Genomic DNA, 24,024 nt, shown 5'->3' on the forward strand with positions numbered 1-24,024 from the left:
TACAATAAAGTAGAATTAGCTTATCTAGTCATGTTTCCTATCTGATTTACCAGGGAGGGTTGACAACTGCTGACATTGAATCTAGCTTTATAATGGCCTTGTTAGTTTGCCTCCAGCTCTGCAACCTGCACAGCCCCCTGCTCACTTTGTGGGCCCGTGATCTGGCTTCGTGATCCTAATTTGCTCATGAGTTTCTACAGGTACTTAAGTCATAATTAGAAACCTCTTGCCGTGGTATATATCAGAGGTGAAGATTCTCTTTGGAAGCGAGATAAAAATCCAACTTTGTACTTCATGGATATATCCATGTAGTTCTCTTGGCAGCATATGGAAATAGTTTACTGCTGTGTTGTTCAAGCCTATTACTTACAAATCTCTATCTATATACCTGTCCACTTAACTACCATGTAAATCATCCAGTCCATCCATCCATCCCATCCATCTTTCCTTTTACTATACCACTTATCTCACCTGAGTGACTGGTTGGTTAGAAATATCAGTTTAGGTATATCTTGATCATTAATTCTCATGCAAACAGGTTGAATTGGCAGTATAGTACTTCAGAGAAGAGAATGTATCTAAATTTTAAAAAAATTACACTTAAGGTTGTAATTTTTTAATAATTATTTTTAATTATTTTTAAATAATTAGCTAACAATTCTTGTTAGAATAAAAAAGTTCTTATTAATTAAAAACATAGCTAGGAATGCGAACTGACTTGCAGTGTTTTTTGAATGTTGAAATTCTAGTTAGAAACTACTCCGTCTTGCTCTTCCAATTCACTTTTTGATGTGACAGAATAAAGAACAAAAAAAACTGCCTACAGGGAAAAGCAATTTGACACCACATTTAAATGCTGACATTCCTAGTCAACACCTTTGTATAAGGGTTCACTGCTTGTTTAATATGATGATCCCTGAAGGAAAATATTTGCTAGAGAGCATGAACATAAAGTCTTTTATCAACATGATAAAGGAAGTTAAAAACTGAATCAAATAACATAGATGTAGCATATACTAACTGCAAATAATGAGTATTAAAAACAAAGAACAGGACATTTCAAATAGCAGTTCTGTCCATTATCAGTTTTTGAATTAACACTTCTAATCACTCTGTATTTTACTGGAGTTCATAACTGTCTCCAAAGACGAACAAAAATGAATACATTAAGCAAGTTTGCTAATTCAAATAGCATGCACTTTCTTATAATGAAAAGGCCAGCTTATTTTATTTTTTTCTTCTGGTATATGTTTAATTCCAGTCATGGTTTGGTGAATAAAATATATAAATGTTGGCAAAGATATTTTACTGACTAGAAACACCAATAATATGATATTATTTATTTATTTATTTATTTATTTATTTATTTATTTATTTATTTATTTATTTATTTATTTATTTTTAAATTTGTATACCGCCCTTCTCCCTGAGGACTCAGGGCGGTGAACAGCCAAGTAAAACATAAACTACAAACATTAAAATACAATTAAAAAATATATATAAATTTGGCCCCATGATTAAAAACATTTTAAAAAGTGTTAGGCCAGCCCGGCTTGCTGGAAAAAGAAGGTTTTAAGGGCACGGCGGAAGGCACCGAGGTCTTGGATTCTCCTTATCTCTGGGGGCAGCTGATTCCAGAGGGTAGGTGCCCCCACAGAGAAGGCCCTCCCCCTGGGGGTCACCAGCCTACATTGTTTGGCTGATGGTACCCCGAGGAGGCCCTCTCTGTGGGAGCGCACAGGTCGATGGGAGGCCGTCGGTAGCAGCAGGCGGTCTCGAAGATAACTAGGTCCTATGCCATGGAGCGCTTTAAAGGTAATAACCAACACCTTGAAGCGCACCCAGAAGATCACTGGGAGCCAGTGCAGCTCATGCAGGAGAGGTGTTGTATGGAAGCGCCATGCGGCTCCCGTGACTACCCGCGCAGCCGCATTCTGGACCAGTTGGAGCCTCCGGGTGCTCTTCAAGGGGAGCCCCATGTAGAGAATGTTGCAGTAGTCCAGGCGAGAGGTAACGAGGGCATGAGTGACTGTGCACAGGGAATCCCGATCAAGAAAGGGCCGCAACTGGCGAATCAGGTGAACCTGACAGAAGGTCCCCCTGCAATATTAGAAAATATTGCAGATGAATGCAGAGTCAGTTTTTGTTGTCTCAGGGATTACAGTAGTGATTTGCAAACCTAAGAGGTTCAGAATATTTATTTCTTCACAAACTTGCTGACAATAAAAAGTTGGTTTTCCATTTTTTGACTTACAAACAAAAATGTGCTTCAAAATGAATTCACATATTTAGGATAAGCTATAAGTCAGAGATGGCTAACCTTTTTTTCCTAGGGTGCCGAAAGCGTGCGCATGCGCGTGATAGTGTGTGCGCACGTGCCCACACCCATAATGTAATGCCCCCCAGCGCCCCCACCCCCTCTGCATGTGCACACGCAGATGCGTGCGTAAACCCCCCACATCTCTGAAGCCTCCTGGGACCAAAAACGGGGCACGGGGGAGGCGTGCCGCACCCCGCCTGTGCATGTGTGTATGACACCCCCCTGCGCATGCAAGCATGTCTCCCGCATGCGTGGCACAGACCCGAAAATCAGCTGGCCGGTGGAAGGTGCGTGTGCATGCGCAGTGGAGCTGACCTAGGGCGATGGCTCGCGTGCCCGTAGAGATGGCTCCGCGTGCCACCGGTGGCACGCATGCCATAGGTTTGCCATCATGGCTATAAACTGTTGTTTTAAAGCATGTTTTGAAATATTTCATAACTTTTATGTTGATTTCCAATGAATATAATAGTTCAACTTATTTTTTTAGACAAGAATATTCAGGTATATAATAAGTATTTCATTACTGTTTGTCATCCAAGATTCTTTTTCATGGGTTCTTTCTTGCCTTAGATAAGTGACTGGGGAAAACCCCCTCCACATTTTCTGTGGTAGCACACTCATTTCATTTGGTATGTCATCTTTCTGTCACTTAATAAAGATATTTTTGTTTGGTCTTATTGCTGGAGCATCTTGAATGTTTCTCAGTACATTACCCTATACCTCCCAGTTGATAGGCTGTGGTTAACAGTATTTTGCTTTCAAGGTGGATTCTAGATTAGGGATCCTAGGTTGCATAGAATAGCGTGACTGTTCTTGGAGCAAATGTGGACTTCTGTTTGTGCTAAAACTGATCAGCATCATTAGTAAAGGAAATCTGCCTGTAGCATGGGTGTTCCTAAAAGCTGGTAAGTAGGCCACACCTTTTTATTTTACTAAGAAGTGGTACATGAAAAACTTCACTGATATAGCCAATATGGATGGCGGAGTTTAATAACTATGAGTCCATCTGATGATGACCGGGACATATGAAATAATGCCATTTGCAATGTAAGAAAGTATATAATAATGTTATTGAACAAATTAATAAAATTAAAAAGTATTGTGTAACCATGAAACCTAAACTGAAACGCAATATGTACTAGATCTGGATGAAGGTAATCAATCTCTTGAGAAATTAAATTAATACATACAGGGAAGTTAAATACTCCCTGGAATGTTATGATGTACTAGACCTGGATTAAGGTAATCAGTCTCTTGAGAAATGAGATTGATTAATACATCCAGGAAAGTTAAATACACTCTGGAATGTGTATATGGTGGCATCAGAATTGCTGTGATTGTGTATGGAAGCAGGAGTTCATAGGTTAGTGATAATTGGCTGTTATACTATTTTGAATGATGATACTGGAAGAACCAGGGATGAGTAGTTGGAAATAGTATTCAGTATTCTGAATTAATGCAATGCAGGGTATGGTTTTGGTTTTGATTGTGGATTTGATTTGACTGTGACATGCAGTACTGAAAATATATTGAACAATTCAGAAACTCAAAGATGAATGAGAATCCTGGTACTCTCAATTGCAATTAAGGGGTTTCCTAGTTTATTAAGCGGACAGAGTCATAGGTAAGGAGTGTGGGGTATCTCAGCGGGATGGGGGAAACTCTGGAAGGCCACACGTGTGTTTCTCCTCTCTGGTGGCTGAAAATCCTCCCTGCTGAAATCCAAGCAGGATTTTCAGTTGAGTGGAGAGTAGATTCTCCCTGAACAGAGAGACACTTCCTCATGGCCTACGCCAGGCCTCCCAGGGCCTCCTGCATCTCCTTGAGCCACTTCACACTTCTTACCATACCACATTGCCTCTTTGCTCAGGGGCTGGGCAAATTTTCCACCTCCTTTCAGTTGCCTTTGCAATCCTTTTTGCTGCCTTTCCTGCTCCTTTTTGCTGCCTTTGTGCTCCTTTTGCCAGCTCCTTTTCGTTGCTTTTGCATCCATCTCTTTCCGTCTCCTTTTTGCTCCCTGTTTTCCACTGCATTTCCTTTTCACTCTTTTTGCCGCCTCCTTTCCTCTGCTTTTGTACTTTTTTGATCACTTTGCCACCTACTTTTTAGAGCCAGCTTCTCCAGTTACAATTTCCTATACACATGGCTAAAGAGATTGCTTATATGTATAGGAAATATTCATTGAAGAAGCCGCAAAAGGAGTGAAAAGGAGCAAAGGCATCAGAAAGAGGACAGCAAAAGGAGCAAAAAGGAGAACATTCTGTTTGCCGCTAGTGCTGTTCCTGCTGCCACTGCTCTTTGGGTTTCAGGGTCATTGGGGATGTGAAAGGGCATATAAGATAAGTAGGTGTGCAATGGGGAGGGAAGAGAAAAGTGGGGGGAAGAAGAGAAAGAGTATAAAAAGAGGGATACAGGGAGGCAAATCAGCATGATAGCTACCTAGACAGGTGTTGTGAACTAGGCTTACTGAGTCATTACAAGACACAATTAGTCCCAAATAAACCTATTTTATCGTAACAGCTGAGAAAGGCCCAAGTGTCTTTGTTTCTCTTTTAAGCCTTATAGGAGGCCATCTCCTGGCCTTACTCCCAAGTTGTCCCTTTTGCTTTAGTTGCTCTTGCCTTCTGGCAGCTCTGCACATGTGTGCACTAGGAACAGGCTCCTCCTGTTCCTTTGCCTCTCTGCTGTCTGCCTCTGGGGGCTCCGGAGTCTGCACATCACTCCCAGATGGCCCTGGCCCCATCTCTGCCTCTGACGCAGAGCCCTCATCCGGACCTTCCCCTGACTCCAGGACTGGCTCATGTTCCTCCCCAGCCTCCTTAGTGTCCGACTCTGCTGCCAGCTCCTAAGGCTTCTGGCGGACCACAACAAAAGGAGTGGAAGGGAGATTAAAGGAAAAGAAGAAGCTGAAGAAGGATCATCTCTGTTCAGGAGGGTGGTATGAGCATGCACATGCATGTAGGGGGGAGAAAGGGCAGAAATGAGGAAAAGGAGAATGTTCATATGTGTGAGGGTGTATAAAAGGTAGGGGACGGGTTACTGTGAGATTGGTTGAGAACAGCAGAAAAAGGCAGAGGAAGAGGGGGAGAGGGAGACCAGCTGGAGGGCAAAGAGTAAAAGATAGGGAAGGAAAAGGAAGAGAGAGTGTGGTCGCTCTTTTCCTCCCTTCTGCTCCACCATGCCTTTCCCAGAGCCATCGCCACTCTGTGAGCCGCATTTCCCATACACAGATAGGGCACAACAACCTGGAGAAGAGTTAGCATGCACATGACAAACCTCTGGAGTGCATGGACCCTGCTGGAGCAGACCAAAGGCCTCTCCATCTTGACATCTGTAGGGGAAGCCTGAAAATCCTTCCTACTGAAATCCAAGAGGAGAACATTGACTTTTTTGGAAGCCGTCATTAATTTGAACTGTTGTTAAGTGAACAGTCATAAGTTGAGGACCACTTGTATTGCTTTCACACAAGGAAATCCTGTGTGTGAAAGTATTAGAAGAGAAACAATTTCCCAACACAATGAACTTCTGTTGCTTGTATTGTATGTATTGTATGTACCATTAGTTTTGTTTTTGCTGTATATTCTCTAGGTTTAAGTTCCCAATCAGATATTGTTGGGATTGTGCCTTTTTCCAGGGTTGAGCAAAGTTTATTCTTGCTACATAAGCATAAGCTTCCGGCCTAATATGGCTTCCAAGGCTGACACTCACTTGACCAGACTAGGATCAAAAGATATAATTGGCTATCAACATAGTGATATCAAACCCCCAATAGGTCGATGACCTCACCCAGCAGTTTCATGTAGATGTGAAAAGGAGGAGAGAGAAGAGAACCCTGCAATACCCCACAAAGGGCAGCGATGGGACTACTCTTCCTTTCAACTAACACTAACTGGAATCAGCCCCATGGAAAGGAAGAGAATCACCATGAAACAGTGTCCCCAATTCCCAGCACATGGAGCTATCATTGGTATTGAAATCAAGGACCACAGGAATGAATGTACTACTTCCATCCTGACTGCCACAAGTCATCTATAAGCATGACCAAAGCTATCTTATTATTAAATCCTAGTCTGAAAACTGAGTAAAGCAAGTCTAGATAATCTGTTTCATAAGAGTTCTCATCAGCTGCATCTTCTCAACAAACTTCCCTCAAAAAGGAAGGTGGGAATCAGTTGATAGTTATCAAAAACTGCAATGGGCTACGAGAATCACCTTGAGAGATGGGGATGGGAGGAAGAGATGCAACCCAAATAACTTTCCTAGAAGAGAAATCTGAATCCAGAGCAGGAATGGGGCTGGAGAACATGTTTCAGAATTGACTCTCACTAGTTATCTGGGACATAAAGGTGGTGGTGGTGGGAGATGCTTTCAGATCTGCAAGATTCTGTTATTGTCCCCTTACAATCAAGGTAATTTTAGTATTCTTGGTTTTGGTTTCCTGACCTGGACTACTTTGAAGAGCTAGCAAAAACCATTGGCTTCAAGGAGGGGCTACACTTTGTCTCTTTGAAGGCAGGAAGAAGATTGACACCACACCACGGGCTCAACTGTAGACTTAACCTTAGCCATTTTTGATCTGGCTCAGATCAAGAAACACATGGCCAAATTAACAGCATAGAGAACCCTCTCTACTTCCTCAGGAGTCACCAGCTCAGATTCATCCCAGATAATACCAATAGACCAGTGGTGGGTTGCAGGAGGTGGCGGTGGAGAAACCACGCACACGCACGCACATCCACGAGTGGTAGCGATGGGTTTTGAAACCCACCCCTGCAATAGACCATGCTCTAGCTACTGTACCTTGACTCATACTGCTCAGTAAGAGTCTGAGTTGAAGCAAACCTGAACAGTTTTATCCAACAGATAGCCTGAATAGTCCTCTTAGCTCATCAGTAATCTGAACTCTTCCCAACCCAATAGGGAACAGTAAACAGAACCACTGGACAGCTATCAATGGATAAAATATGGGCAAAGAAGTATTGATGTTTTTTTGTGCTTATTGCTATAAAGTAATCCCTAATACAGGCTCATAACCATACCGGAGTCAGAGTCATGTGAGTCTTTCTCCCACAGCACTCTAGGCAACACTTGTGGCACTTCATCTAGAATGATTGAATTTCTTCCTGCAGAAAGAAGTAACACCAGTGAGTTGAAAGGCAACCAGAGATAGATCTATCCATAGCATTAGAATGATGTTAATGACTCCCATCATTTTCCACCAAGGAAGTGATCCACAGCCCTCCTTGCTGCCTCCACAATATCTGCACCCTTTGCAGATACCAGACCTTACATGAGTAGAGTGTCTCTCTCCCTCTCCCTCCCTCCTTCCCTCTCTCCCTCCCCCCTCCCTCACTTCATGAACTGCAGCAACCATCGAGACTTTGGCTGTACTTAGGGCTTTGCTGTAGGCCAGGGAGCTGGTAGGTACCATGCTGTCCCCCCCACCCCCGAAAAGTTCTTCAATGGAGGATTCCCACAACACTCGAGTGGATGAAGGGGGATAAAAAAAATCAACAACAAAACTCAAAGCATCCATACAGCTCACTCAACACACTGCCCATCTGGTCACTATCTTGACATTACAAATACAAGGCAGGGGTATATAGTTTGAATAGTTTCTACAGACCTTTGATATGTGTATGAATGTGAGAAAGTTTTTTTATTATGTTTGTTGACTTAAAGAAAGCCAATGATAAAATAGAAAATGAATTGTGAAATGTTTTGCTTGAATATGCAGATCAATAGCTGGAACCTGAACATGATAGGAACAGTGCACAGTAGAAATAAACCATGATAGTTAATGGAATGCTTAGTGAATGGTTCAACATTGAGCAAAGAGTGAAAGAAGGATATGCAATTTCCTCTTGATTATTTAATATATTTATGAATAAATGCAAAAAGAATACTCATGGTAACTTTAGGGGGTCTGTTGACTACTGATGCAAATGTAAGAGTCATAGTAGATGAAATTGATGAAATCCTGAAAAGAGTGTAAATAAAAGGCAATATATGAGGTGGTGTATGAGTATGGAGAAGTAAGGATGGTTTGTATGAATAGTATATCAATAACATAATATAATGAATAACAAGATAAATTAGATATAGGTATACTTTCTTCTTTCCACCTTTTTAATTCTTTTGGCTTGCTATTACTATTTTTCAGTGGTTTGCATATTGCATAGCCCCAAAAGGAATACCTGAATAGGTCTGCGTTTAAATACCATTTGTAAGCTGTCTTGACATGAATTCACTGTGAATAATTTTATTATACTTAGTGTTTGTTTACTTTTTTTGCATTGAATACACTAACATGACGATGTTGATAAAATGAAATACCTTACCTTACCTACAGTATTTTAAATTTTCTTTTTTACAGGTATCTCCGGCTGTATGGGAGAAATTTTAGTAAAGAAGATCATGTTCTTTTCATTAAGCTGTTGTATGAACTAGTAACTATTCCAAAATTGGAGATCAGCATGATGCAAGGTTTTGCTCGACTTTTAATAAACTTGCTGAAGTAAGTTTTGTTTTACCTGATTTTTCTATCTGTATCAGGGGTGTCAAACTGGCAGCCCACGGGCCGGATGTGTCACGCGCAGGCCACACCCAGCTCTGCGAAGGGAAAAATGTTGTGAAACATCATGTGACGGCAACGTGATGCTACAAGTTTGACACCCATGATCTATATCAATTATGATCCAAAGTTGGAGATATGGATAATTGTTAAAACTAGGAGGTTCAACTGATTTGTCAGGTTTGATTGGTATTTTGTTTCATGCTGGCCTTATATAGGCCAGCATGAAATAGCAAAACCTAGCCAGACTAAAGCAGTAAGTGCCCTTACTTTTTTCCTAAATTTGGGGAAAGATTAGAGACTTGGTCATATAACGGTTCAGCCTTGCATTTTCAAAATGCATTAAAAACCAACCACTATATATCTCCAATTTTTGCATTTATCATGCTTAGATGTATATGTTCTACATTGTAATTTCTGTTGTCCCAAATTACACTGGTTTACACTAGTTTAAGGATAGAAAAGGATTTTGCTAGGCAAGGATCTATATCAATGAAAATGTTGAGTGCCAGTTTTGATGTAATATTGATATCTCAATGAGAAATACTGTAAATGAATAGTTGGATAATGTTGTAATTTTCTAGCATTATGTTTCTTCTTTCTCTCCCCCCATTCCTCCCATATATAAATCTAGATGTAATTAATTTATTTGAAACTTTGATTAACAGGTAATCCTGATTAAAATAATCATTTTTATACCATTGTAAGAATTAGATCTATATCTACAATTTTATGCAGTTACTCAAAGAGATTTTCTTAGAATATTTTAGGTTGTCAGCTTAATTGTCAGTGAGTAATGATTCATATTCAATTCCTGTCTGTATGTGTGTTTTTTAACTTAGAAAAAAAGAACTTTTGTCAAGAGATGATTTAGAATTGCCCTGGAGACCACTTTATGAAATGCTGGAACGTATATTGTATTCTAAGACAGAACATCTTGGATTAAATTGGTTTCCAAAGTAAGTTTTTAAAGGTTTTGTTTTATTTTCACAATATCCTCACATTGTTTTTAGGTTGAATTTTGTTGCTTGTGATTTATGTTTTCTTTCACTGATCTGAATCTAAAATAAATTTTAAACAGTTTTATTTTTCTTTTACAGCAGATGTTCATTTTTCTTCTGGTGTTTTTTTTTCCAATTTATAATTTGTGGTTCACAAATAAGCAACTTGGTCATATTTTATTAAAGGAATACTTTAGCTATTAAAAAAAAATGTTTAGTCCTCCTGGAGCTGAGTTCCAAAAATCCAAGGAGTCATTAAGGGCAGCAAAAACTTAAAGTTCTTTGTGGATTTTTATAGTCCAGGTATGATAGCCTATTTTGGAGAAAAATATTTTTCAGACTTTATAACATATGAAATGAAAACTGACCATTCACATTCTCAAATAGAAAAGTACATAAGCCTTATGTCAACACTTTGTAGGTTTACTGGAGAGTTTGATGTACTAGGAAATATAAGCATGTAAATACTATCCCAGTAAATAAAAACTTCCTTTGTGCTTTTTATTCAGTGTAGATAGGTCATAGATTTGAGGAATGAGAACTTTGAGAGTTGGGAATGCATTTGTCCATATTCCTTCCCTGCTTTTAGCCCTTGTATGAGTAGACCGAATGCCTGCACAAAACTATAGTCTATCCACTTTTGGAAACTAATGCTTTAGTAGAAACAAGGCATATCTTAGATGGTCTATGCCTGTGTGATGATCAGGTTTTAATCTATTGAATTTTCAGGTAACAACATTATGGATTATAAATCCTTTACTTTAAACCGATGCCATCAAAACAGATGTTACTGGTTTTATTTGATTTAACATGTAACATTGCTTCTATCTACCTCCATGAGGAAAATTCCTTTCTCAACTTCGAATGGCAGGGGTTTATCCTATACAGTATAGTAATTTTATTCTTAGAATATTTAGCTATTTAATGCTAAGGGGCAGTGTTTGAAACAAATACATTTCTAGCTTTGCTGCTGCTTGAATTTTTAACTTATTTGATAAGACGTGTACTTACTTCCATGTTATTTCTAGGTTAATAATTTTGCCCTCAAGTCAGGCAAACTGAATTAAGAAATATTTAATAATATTTTTGATGCTTTTTTGAACAACAGATTCCCAGATAAAAATAGAAAAGGAACTAAAGGGAAAGCAATAAATGCCAAAGCAACCTTTCCTTTTTTCAGGCAGGCTGGTTTTGAAATTAAATGGTGCAGTGCGACTTTTTCTTTCATGGTGTTCTGACAACATTGCTTATAATTTATATTTCACTTTGGATGAATTTGGAAGAATTAATTAAAAATAAAAGGAATATGAATAATGATTTTTGTGGCTTTAACATTACTTGGTTTAAATGCTACAATTGCTTTTTTCATTATTTTGTTTTAAAATCTTTTTTTCTTTATGTTCAGTTCATGTCGACCAGGCTTGTCTTCACCTAAAACATTTGTGCTTAATGTTTTACATAGGTGGTAAGGACAATTATTTTGCTTTTATGTAGCTCTGGCCTATGTGTTTTCTTTGTGCATGGCCTGTTCAGTTGTAACATTTGTCATGTACCTGTAATTTCCTGCATATAAAACTGAAAAATCCAATGTTAACATGACACCACAATTTATGGGAATGTCGCACTGTATTTAAATTGAATTACAATAAAAGATATGTGTGTGAAGTGGCTGAAAATTATAGCTACTTGCTAATTGCCTGTTAACAAATAAGTTATAGTTAAGGTGCCTAACATACTTGATTTTAGGCATAATTTGTAGAATATTCTAGAAATGCATGAATTTAATTTCACTACATAGGTTGATAGAATGACTAAAAATGTAGAATAAGTGTTATTTGAATTTAAAATAATGTTAGCCTATACCTGCACACTAACAAGTATTTTTAGGATTCCAGTTTTAAAATGTAATTAATTGCCATTATACAGTATAACAGGTTATTTGCTATGAAAAAAAATTAACAGTTTAGACAAATGCTCACTCACTGCATTCACTCAGCTTGCTTAACCTTGTCAGCCACTAACTAACCCAGTCATACCTTCTTACTACTGAAATTTGTATGACACAATGACATCATCTGAATCTAGGTTTTGAGAATTCAGTGACCGTTGCCAGGTATCCAGGAGAATATTGGCAAGGCTTTACTACATCTGTGGCTTCTTCAATTCAGCAGGCAATATTGGGCATGGCTTGGATGCTTCAACCAATCATTTTTGGAAGCTTGGCAGCAGGTTATATAATGGACTGCCTTGCATTTTTAGCCACTCACACTCCCTTCCCTTCTGCTATCTTTCCTTGGAAGATTAAGTAGATGGATCTTGAACACAGCCCCTTGATGGACTAGGTTTTTGGAGCTGTACAATGATGAACTTGGGAAAAAATAGTGGGACTTAACAATTCCCGTAGGAAAGCAACTTGGCTTATTTATCATATACAGGTTGTTCTTGCTTAACATCTGCCCTGTTTAGCAATCATTCAAAATTACACTGGGTTGAAAAATAATTTTATGACCAGTTGTGACACTTAAAACAGTTATAGCATCTCCACAGTGACGTGATCAAAATTTGGATCTTTTGCAACCGGTGGGCATTTATGACTGTCTCCAGAATCTGCAATATACTTTGTTTTAGCAATGTTCTGTGACTTCAGAAACAGAACTGCCTCTTGATTTATCAGGTATTTATGATTTTTTTTTAAAAAAAAGAGGTTGGATAGCAAGGGCTTTACAGTTAGCTTTTGTTTAGCTTCTTGCTTCTACATTTTTGCCTCTTAGTGATTTAACTCCTAGAATCCTTCTAGCTGTAGGATATTATTTTGTAGGCAGAAAACTGTTACTGAGTTTCTATTTTAGTCAAAACTGTTTCTTTTTCAGATCAGCTAGTCTGAATGAAAATGGCTTTTATACTGGACATAATTTAATACTACTAGAAGTTTCACTCTCCTGAGTGCAGTGCAGTATAGATTTGAATATTAATATTATTATTGTGCCAGGAGAATGTTGCTTATTTTTGTACTATTACTTAACTCTAGTAACTCATAGGTATTACTCAGGACTAAGATTGTTAAAATAAAAAAAGAAATGGCACGTATATGATTTTTAAAAATAAAATCAATCTTCTAAAATATACCACTATTCCTGCTTAAAAACCTTAAAGAAATGAGTGCATGAAAAATCAGTAAAGAATGTTTTTATTTATTTTTTCTTATTTTTAAATGTTTCTACTGATCCTTTCTAGTTGGAGAACTTTTTAAATAATTCAATATTAGAAGCTCCCAAATAACTGTGAAATGTAGTAAGAAAGCAGTAGCAACTATATACACAGCCAGAAAGAGAGAATGTCTAAGGAAAAATATTTTTAAATTACAGTTATTGTAGTACAGTTTGCATTTCTGGGGAGGCCACTTCAGAGATATGACACTATGGTAATGAAGGTCCATCAACACAGCTAACTATATTTATGAAGATAGGAACCTGTCTTAGTTACTCTCTGAGATAGGCAGTTTAATAAAGGAAAAGTGAATTGTTAAAATGTTTTGATCCTTTACTATTCAGATCTTCAAAACTCCGATTGCAGAGATATTTTTAGTTAACAGCATGTTTTTTGTTTAATACTCGCTAATGTAATGAGATCTAGGAAATGTGATTGGGAATGATATCACTTTATTTGAAGATTACAAATAGATGAAGATTTCACCTTTGCAGAGGTAGACTTATGGTTTACAATAGAACCATTATTTTCCAGAAGCATGAATTCCTATGGCAGAGTCATTTTTATCATCATCATCATCATCATCATCATCATCATCATCATCATCATCATTTTATTTCTATACCGCCTTTCTCCCGAAGGACTCAGGGCGGTGTACAGCCTATTAAAAGCACAAAGACAAAGAACAATTAAAATAATTTAAAATTATTAAATAATTTCGGCTCAATATTAAAACCCTCAAAAATTTAAAACATCCAATTTAAAATCATTACATTTATAGCCCGGCCTGGCGGAACAGCAGGGTGTTAAGGGCACAGCGAAATACCCTGAGGTTGGAGATCTTACGCATTTCCGGGGGCAGTTCATTCCACAGGGCTGGGGCTCCCACAGAGAAGGCCCTCCCCCTGGGTGTCGCCAGCCGACATAACTTGGCCGATGGCACCCTGAGGAGACCCTCTCTGTGTGAGCGAACTGGCCGGTGGGAGGCTACTGGTGGCAGAAGTCGGTCTCGAAGGTACCCGGGTCCTATGCCATGGAGCGTTTTAAAGGTGGTAACCAACACCTTGGATCGCACCCGGAAGACCACTGGAAACCAGTGCAGCTCGCGCAGGTGGGGTGTCACGTGGGCACAACGGGTTGCGCCCATAACCACCCGCGCGGCTGCATTCTGGACGAGTTGGAGCCTCTGAGTGCTCTTCAAGGGGAGCCCCATGTAGAGAGCATTACAATAGTCCAGCCGGGAGGTGATAAGGACATGAGTGACCGTGTGCAAGGCGTCCCGGTCCAGAAAGGGCTGCAACTGGCGAATCAGGCGAACCTGATAAAAAGCCCCCCTGGCCACGGCCGTCATATGCTCTTCAAAAGACAGCCGTGCGTCCAGGAGGACACCCAGATTGCGAGCCCTCTCTGTGGGGGGCAGCAATTCACCCCCAATAGTCAGCGATGGTACCAGCTGACTATATCGGGACGCCGGAAGCCACAGCCACTCAGTCTTGGAAGGGTTGAGTCTGAGCCTATTTCTCCCCATCCAGACCCGCATGGCCTCCAGGCAGCGAGACATCACATCAAGGGCATCGTTGGGGTGGTCTGGGGTGGAGATGTACAGCTGAGTGTCATCAGCGTACTGATGGACTCTCACCCCAAAACCACGGATGATCTCACCCAGCGGCTTCACATAAATGTTGAACAGAATGGGCGAGAGGACCGACCCCTGCGGCACTCCCCATGCGAGGCGTCTCGAGGTCGACCTCTGCCCCCCTGCCAACACAAACTGCGAGCGGTCGGAGAGGAAGGAGGAGAACTACCGCAAAACGGTGCCCCCTATACCTAACCCCCTCAACCGCTGCAGCATGATACCATGGTCGATGGTATCAAAAGCCGCTGAGAGATCTAATAGGACCAGGACAGAGGAGCAACCCCTGTCCCGAGCCCTCCAGAGATCATCCACCAACGCGACCAATGCCGTTTCTGTGCTGTGCCCCTGCCTGAAGCCCGACTGGTATGGGTCCAGATAGATAGCTTCATCCAGGTGCTGGGGAAGCTGTTGTGCCACCATGCTCTCAACAACCTTCGCCACAAAGTGAAGGTTGGAGACCGGATGGTAGTTAGCTAATTCAGCCGGGTCCAGGGAAGGCTTCTTGAGGAGGGGCCTCACCACTGCCTCTTTCAAGGCGGCGGGAAAGGCACCCTCACTCAGAGAAGCATTTATAATCCCCTGGAGCCAGCCTCGTGTAACCTCCGGGAGGCCAGTACCAACCAGGAGGGATATATGCTGCTGATACCTCAAAAGATCTGATAGGAGACACTCTGAAATTCATGTGCCATTTTAATTCTTGACAAAAACATACTCTATTTAAATGTATTCCTTTTATGTGAATTGCAACAAAATACTGTATAACAGCTGTCATATCTGAACTAGATAGGAGGAAAAATCTGATTGCTACAAAGATATTGATAATCCTTTACTCCAAATTTCTAGACTTATTTTTCTAATTGCTAGGGTGTTAGAATTCACGAAAACAAATAGAGCAGTGTGGAACTCTGTAGCAAAATTATTTTGTGAAAAAAAATCAGATTAGTTCCCCAATACTTTTTGAAACATGTGCATAAGATGAGATCAGAATCATGTAAACCATTTATCTCAGTGTAGGTAACCAGTCCAGAAGACAATTTGAAAAACTGTTAAGAGGTTTCAGTGCCAAAAGTGCATCAGAAAACAGCTTGAAATAAGACTAGATAATCCGTATTATAGAGCATTTTGAAATAAGCCATTGCTTGAGCGGCCTTGAATGCTCTTGTCAATAGACACAACAATTGTCCAGGGATACTTCCCTTGGAAATAATAAGATAAGGCTTTTAAAAACTATGTAGCATCTCAAAATATGTTAACAATGAAAATAATTGGCAAGTAAGTTTGTGTGTGTGATGCAGTTTACTCAATTATATTTTTAAACCTGATTTACTGTTATGTGACTTTTTGTTTTTAAAAACTGAAACACACTCAATGTAGTATTTGGGATACAAGTAAAAATATGATTCCATATGTGGCCCAAGCAGTATTCTAGGGGGAAATAGAAACAAAGTCAAAAATCAAGTGTAATACTTGTAACTAAGTATGTTATCTTTAAGTAAAATTAACTGCTGCATGTACATAGATAATGGGAAATTGCATCAATACCATCTTAGTCTTTGCATAAGTATATAACTATATTCTTCTTATAAAGTAGCATACTGTAATTTATTTCCCTTTTTCCCCTTTTTTGCTCTTAGCTCAGTAGAAAGTGTTTTGAAGACTCTTGTGAAAAATTGTCGACTGTAAGTACTTTAACCATTTTCAATTTTTATGTACTTTTTAAACTCTTTTGCTAGTGATACTACCTTGCATATATGTAGCTGTCTTCTTTATGAAATTGAAAAAACTCTGCATTCATAGGGCCTTGTTGCCAGTAACAGGAGTCCTCTGGTTAAGTTGTACCTTTAGTGGTGGAGTAGAAAATTGTGTCAAATAAATACGTTGCTTAGAATGCTAACAAGATTTAGCTAAAAAAAGTTTGGAAATCTCCCATTACTGAAAATTATCCCTACTTTATATATGAGGGCAACAAAGGGCCGGATAAAGTGACTATTTGACCTTTACATTTCCATGATTAAATTTCAAGATATCTTTTGCATTATTTTAAAGTGTTTTAAAATTTGCAAAATTGCAAAAATTACAATGCATGTATCTTAAATAATTATCATGCCTGCATTAGATCATCTTATAGAACCGTGATGGCAAACCTATGGCACGCATGCCAGAGGTGGGACGCAGAGCCCTTTCTGTGGGCATGCGTGCTGTCGCCAACTGGTCTACTGGTTTCCATCGCACACATATGCACTGGCCAGCTGGTCTTCCCACGTGCTGGAGCGCCAGCCAGCTGGTCTTTGGGTTTCCGATGCTCTGGCGCACATGTTCCAAAAGGTTCACCATCACTGTTATAGAAGATAGCACTTCAGTGATTTCAGTGTGTTTATTTGAACTGGAGAAATTCTGATTCCTAGCAGTTGCTCTGAAATACCATAGATGGTTCACAAAGTTATTTCAAAGGATTATGCAAAATACAATGAGAACGTTTCTATTAAGAAATTAGAGTTCTGAGCTATACAATGCTTTAGATTTTATTTCAGAAAACTGCTCAGAGAACAAGGAGCGTGAACATAGGACATATTTTTGACTCATTTAATTGTAACAGACCTATAAAAGAGAATATTTGTAGCTCAGAATTGAAATGTGGGGCCTTGGTTCTCTCTGAGCTTAGCTGTTTTCTTGCAGACGTTTCATAACCCAAACTATAGTAGATAACATTATCAGTGAAATGTCTCCAAGAAAACAACCAGACTCAGAGAGCACCAAGGACCCCTCATTTAAACTCTGAGCTACAAATATTCTCCTTTATTGGGAGTGGATTCTCTTGGATATAGAAGTCTAATTATGAAATGCCTACTGTATGAGACAAACCTGGCAAGTGCAGTGACTTTATTTCCATGCTGTGAATATCTAGCTAGTATATCTTTGTCTCAGAAACATGTTTAACTTGTACTTTTTATTGTTATATTGTATCTCAGATTTATTGATAGGGATTACTTATAAGTAAGTAATATATGTTGATGCAAAAATCCTTTTTCTTGTTAGTTATTTCCCAGAAAGTGCCACAGCAGAGATGTTAGACGAATGGCGGCCATTAATGTGCCCTTTTGATGTTACCATGCAAAAAGCTATCACTTATTTTGAACTGTTTCTACCTACCACTCTTCCTCCAGAGTGCCATCACAAAGGTTTTAAGTAAGTTGCTTTGCAGCATTTTATATAATGTTCTATTTCATTTAAAGCTGACGTTTGTGAACATCATGTTTGCTTGCTTTACTATCACATGTAATAATTACTATTGTACTGTCTTGATACTTTTTGTTTTGAATGCTAAATTTTAAGGGACAAGATTTTACCAATTCACCTAAAAATTCCTTCTCTAGAAACAGTAGTCTAGTGTTTTTTTTCCCAGTTAAAATTATTTATTCAGTGAACCAGTACCATTCTATTAATATTGTTGCTTAATTCAGTTGTTGATAAAATTCTGGTGCTAGGAATTCTGAAAGTTTATTAATTTGTTGTACCAACTATAATAAAAACTCTGAAGCAAAATTATATTGAAATTCTGAGCCTTAACAAGCCAATCCTCTTAGTGTCCTGCTTTTGGTTCAAGTTCCAGGGCCTATGTCCAGATGTTGTGAGGTTGTTCAATTGTCAGAACCTCATGAAGAGAAAAAAACATATTGTACTAATAATGCCTTGCATTTTACATTTATACAAATACAAATAGCCTTCAAATGTCTTCTAAGCTTAAGGGGCCTTTTGGAATGCTTTGTCATGTGCAGAAATCTGACTAATTAAGTTCCTGTCACTGATGTGGTTGAATAAATTTGGCATCTTTGGTACACTTAGTGTAATGTGTGACTTGTTAATAATGTAATATTAAATTTCAAAGTTTAAAAAATATTACAGTGAATTAAAGTTTTTTAATTTCCTTGTGACAGCTCGGATTCAGTCAAGACTTCTTACTAACATTTCACATATCCATGAAGAAACCCTAACAGACAGTTCATTCTAGCAAGCAAATAAACAGAAGTGATAGTTTGGTTTTCTATAAGAAAATGTTGTAGGAGAAGGAGCTGTTGAGCTAGATTTCTTTTTCCACAAAGGAAAGGAAGAACTAGGAGAACTTTGATGTAGAATGTGTAAAGATTGGCTTCTAATATGGATGTAGGCAGAAATGGCTTTGAAAGTTTATTATTTTAATGAAAAGTAATGTGGGCTGGTTTTTCTAATTTAGAAAGGATAGTATTGGATGATAAAGCCTTGTTAGCTTCAGGGGACTTCCAGAGGAGATTGCTAAAGAAAGTAAATTGAGTGAGAGTCAGAAGACAACTCACTGAAGACTTAAAAAGGCAACTGTGCTATGGATCTGCTACTCAACTTCCAACTTCCAAGGATTATAGGTAGATGAAAGAGGCCACATACTGCCAATCAGAGTCAAGAGACGTAGCTTTGCCAGACTGTACCAGAAACAATGCCAACAATATCCTTAGAGTAGAATATAGGGCAGGTGTTAGAAACAGCCATGTAGATGTACTGGTTAGGTTAACATAACTTGAAAACGCAGTAGGAGGAAATTGAGGCTGCAATTTTGAATACAGAAAAAATATGTTGCAATGCCCTTTTAATCTCAAGTTGCAAATATCTTGAGAAAGACAGTCTTGAGAAAGAGTTGGAACAGAAGTTATCGTGTCTTGTTTACTAGTAAATAATCTTAGCTAAACAATATGGTGAAATCAACAGGAGTTTGCTTACTTGGATGTGTTTCCTAAATAAATGGAAAAAAAGTTCTAAAGTTATAGCACTATGTTCTTCATCAAATACTGAGAATTTCCAAAAGTCCCAGTGATATTATTTTTGTTAGTAAAGTATACTAACAGAGACTGGACAGGATTGTATGACAAGTGCCCAAGAAAACTAGGCTGATGAGGCAAGGCACATTTTTCTGTGTTCTGCAGATTGTGGGAGTATTATGGTCAAAAAGGCAGCTGGGTATGAGATCCAAACTGCCAAAATTGTCTCTGGAACAGATATTGCCCAAAGGTATCTGAACACCTGATTTTTATGAGTAGACTGCAGAAATCAATGTTTTACAGCCACTACTTCGGCTGTGAGTTGTGAATTTCATCATGCTCTCAGCCATAAATGCAGCCTTTCATGTACTCAAGGTTTGACCAAACCTAATTTTTTTAATCACGTCAGACTTTTACTTTTTTTAATTGCCTCTTTTAAGATTGAAAAACCTTTGGAACTGCAAATCTACCAGTTTCTGGTGAGTTTCCTTTCAATCCATTTAAAAAGGAAGAAAATTATGTCTTTTCAGCTTTGTAAGATCTTTATTATTTGCATTTTTTTGCCTTGATTTACAATTTCAGTGATGTATGACTGAAACACTGGTTCCAGTTCAGTTGTAATTGTAAGATGAGGATTATCTATACATACTTTATATACATACACAAAAGAAAAAGTATGGGAAAACATTAAAAAATCTCCACAAAAAGATAGTAAGAAAAAAAATTCCCCTTTCATCCCAGTTAATCTGATTGGCTGTGATTATTTAATAGAATTTCTTCTATTCTTCTAATAGAATTTCTTAGTGCAACTATTGAGTTGTCGAAGTTAGTGTATAGTTAACTGCATTAAGAACATTTAAAATGTTCTTCATATTTGCTGGTCTCATGAATTGAGGTAGTTGCAAATATTTCTCCATGTTGTTCCAGATTGTCCTTGAATGTGCTTAATAATTAGCTTCATAGTTCAGCTTCTCTTTGGATTTATCATTTCAAGGTCATTTAAGCAATTCCCTCAATTGCTGATTTTTTTCTTCGGGATTGTACCTCATAGGTCATTGATTGTTTTATAAATGGTTGTTTTATTTTGCAGATAACTATTCCTAAGAAAGGATATCATTTCATAACAATTTTTATACTTCCATTTCTTTTTTTTTGATAGATTATTTTTCTTTGGAGGTAGGCTCTGTTTTACCTATGTTATCAGTATATGTGTCATAGTATTTATATGTCTTTCCTTTGTGAAGTCTTATACAGAAGACTCATGAATGTTGTCTGTCCTTAAAGATTGATTTGGCATTCAGCACCTTTAGATGCTTGAACTGATATCTCAGGCGCTAGTAGATAGATGAGCAGAAGATAGGTATCATTATGACTAAATGAGTCCTACTATCTATAAAAAATATCGCCCTTCTCTTTCCCCATATATACCTATGAATATAGGTACCAGCGCTACTGGAGAAGGATAATAAGTATTCCACAAACTTGCAAATTTAAAAAGAGAACAAAGACTTTATTCCAGGTTAATGGTATAACATTTAAGATAACCATTTAACTTTTCATTTTAGCCAAAATAATATCGTACATATAGAGGCACACACATTCTAAGGCAAGGCTGCTCTCTGAAGCTATGACTGGGTCTCACACACAAAACTCCCACCCATTTAACCAATTCTGCCTTTATCTTCTTATCAAAGGATGCTGTTCGCTTGTCAAATTAATGTCTGGAGGTAGTTTTGTAGTAACAAACAAAGCTTTCCTCAAAAATTAAACAAAAATGGTACCTTGGGTAGAGAGCTGAATTTTAATGCATGGAAATTTATATCTATTCTTATATGTTATTCCCTCTGACTTACCTAGTATGCAGTTCGGGAGTTTTAGATTTATTGCTGGCCAGAGAAGCTAAGACAGGAGTTAGTTTATTTATTTTTGTCAATAGCGATTCTAACTCAATAGACCAGATCTTGCATAGTTATCTGTGAAATAATGGTTTGCACTGATTGGGTACAGAAAATGCACTAGCAGTTTTAACATCTACAGTGTCTGGGATCACAAACAGTATCTTCATCTATAACAGTCTTGTCTGCAAATTAAAATAATTTAAAATCAGCTTCAGAGGTTTGTTTGCCTGCCTACAAATATGATCAGACTTTAAGCCAGGAGTGAAATGCTCCCAGTTCGGACCGGATTGCCTGATCGGTAGCGATGGCGGTGGGTGGTTCGGCGAACCGGTAGCAAAAATCCCTCCGCCCCCCCCATGCCCAGCTGAGCCACGCGATCTTCAGAGGCTGTTTTTTTAAACTTTTAAAAGCATTTTTTCTACAACCTCTTTGGCTGAAAAAATGCTTTTAAAAGTAAAAAAAAAAGCCTCTGATGATCGCGCAGTTCAGCTGGGATCGTCAGAGGCTTTTAAAAGCATTTTTTTTCTGCAACGCCTTCGGCCGAAGAGGTTGTAGGAAAAAAAATGCCTTTAAAAACCTCTGGCGATCCCAGCTGACTTGCCTGATTGTCAGAAGCTTCTAAAAGCATTTTTTTCTGCAACCTCTTAAGGTTGTAGAAAAAATGCTTTTAAAAGTTAAAAAAAAAAAAGTTGGCCACACCCACCCAGTCACATTACCCCCCCCCACCCCACCAAGCCACACCCACAGAACCGGTAGTAACAAATTTTAAATTTCACCCCTGCTGTAAGCTTAGGAAATAAGGCCTTTCTTATTCTTGTCCAGTTTAAGTGGGTATTGCCATGGCAAATTTTTAATAAGGTTCATATTTTAAACTTTTATTTATATTTAGTTACTCAACACAAATGTCAACATAAATGTCAACTTTTTCCTAACCAACTTCTAAAATTCAGTTACGAAAAAATTGAAATGTCAAGGAGCCTCAAGTGTTTTAATCATTACAAAGAATATTAAAATATAGACTGTATTTACAGAGTGCTGAATATGAAATTGATGTACTTCTTTTGTGTGTGTACATGAAGGTTGAAGTTTTCCTTTGTCTTTTCGAACAATTAAGGCAATTTTAGCATATTGCAGTTCTCATGTGTTGTTTGCTTCAAAATTGAGGAAAACCAAGTCACTGATTATCTGTAATTCACTGATGAAATTTGATGGTGTGATCCAGTGGTGGGTTGCTCCCGGTTCGCACCTGTTCCCACGAGCCGGTAGCGGTGACGCTATGACGTCACTGAACCGGTTCTCTCCCCCCACCCCTCTACCCCTCCACCCCACCCCGTGTTATTCTTACCCTTTATTTGGCCCCACTCCCAATCTATTGCTGCCTCCTGAGTCCCATCTGATGGCTAGAGGGAAAAAAAAACTGTTTAAACTCCTGCCACAGGGCTTCAAAGGGCCGCCCTACAGCTGATCAGTGTTAAAAGAAAACAAATGAGTAGCTATGCTAGGGAAAAAACGAAACTGAAAGTAAAGCAGGCTCTGCTGCAACGTGACAAAATGAGGCAGAGAGAGATTTCTTTTTCTTTTTTTTTCTCCTCACCAAAAAAGGTAGGTGCAAACAATGGGAAATTTAGGGAAAAAGAGGAGAGTTCAAGATTTTAAAACACAAAAGAAAAAAAGCTCTATTGGACTAGGGAATTGTAATAATTGAGATACTGTTAATTGTATATTGTGTTGAAAGCAGAAATGGTTAAGTTGTGGTTTGGAGGAATATATGGGGGAAATTATTTGGTTTATTATTATTGGTAAATATAATTAATTGATTTGTAAGAAATTGGATTGCATGGAAATAATTGGAATATTCATGTTCATATTGATTAATATACAAAAAAGATAGTTATATAACTAATTGATTTATATTAAAATGTTGAATTTGTATTAAACAACTGTAATATTACATAATTAACCAATGTGAGGATGGATATAAAAATAGATGACAATGGGAAGGGGTATAATATAGAATAGAAGGGAAAAAATGAATTTGATTAAGATTAGAGATGAGGATGAAGGGTAATATTGGTTTTTTTAAAAAAATAGATGAGGAATAAATATGGCAAAAAGGAAATATAGGAATTGTAAATTTAATTGAAATGACTAAATACTGTTTAAATTTGTGAACCGGCCAAATACTCTGTTCAAAAAAAATACATTGTATGTTTGTATGTGTGTTTCTAATTATTGCTATTTATTCATATTCTCTTTTATTCTTTAAAGTTTAACAATTCATTTTTTATCTTAATATCTTTATATTTGTTTGGGGTTGCCTTTCTTCCCTTTCATCTTTTTTATTGTACAGCAATCTTTCTCCTCAAACCTACCACCTCTCTCTCTTCTTCTTACTTTCTCTTCCCCCTCTCTTATCCTCCTCCCTACTTCCTCTTCCTTTCTCCTTCTCCTCCTCTCTTCCTCCCTCTCTTACCCTCACTCCTGCTCTAATTTCCCTTCCCTTCCTTCATCCCTCTCTATTGCTGTATCCTTTTATGCATATGAACTACTCAGAGGGCTGAAAAAGTTATTTCTGACTGGTCCTCGCACTTTCGACCAGTC

At 38.3% G+C, this 24,024-nt stretch overlaps 1 protein-coding gene across 1 annotated transcript in view; it reads left to right on the forward strand.

Annotated features, from left to right (window-relative positions):
• Nucleotides 1-24,024, forward strand: part of PSME4 (proteasome activator subunit 4) — a 107,902-nt gene that overhangs the window by 6,623 nt on the left and 77,255 nt on the right. Inside the window, 4 exon segments of the mRNA XM_070932248.1 lie at nucleotides 8,697-8,837; nucleotides 9,737-9,853; nucleotides 16,373-16,417; nucleotides 17,775-17,924. Of these exon segments, the coding sequence (XP_070788349.1) occupies nucleotides 8,697-8,837; nucleotides 9,737-9,853; nucleotides 16,373-16,417; nucleotides 17,775-17,924 (453 nt within the window).

Source organism: Pituophis catenifer, unplaced genomic scaffold (assembly GCF_029215685.1).
Source record: "Pituophis catenifer annectens isolate HBS135680 unplaced genomic scaffold, rPitCat1.0.hap2 SCAF_1, whole genome shotgun sequence".
NCBI lineage: Eukaryota > Metazoa > Chordata > Lepidosauria > Squamata > Colubridae > Pituophis > Pituophis catenifer.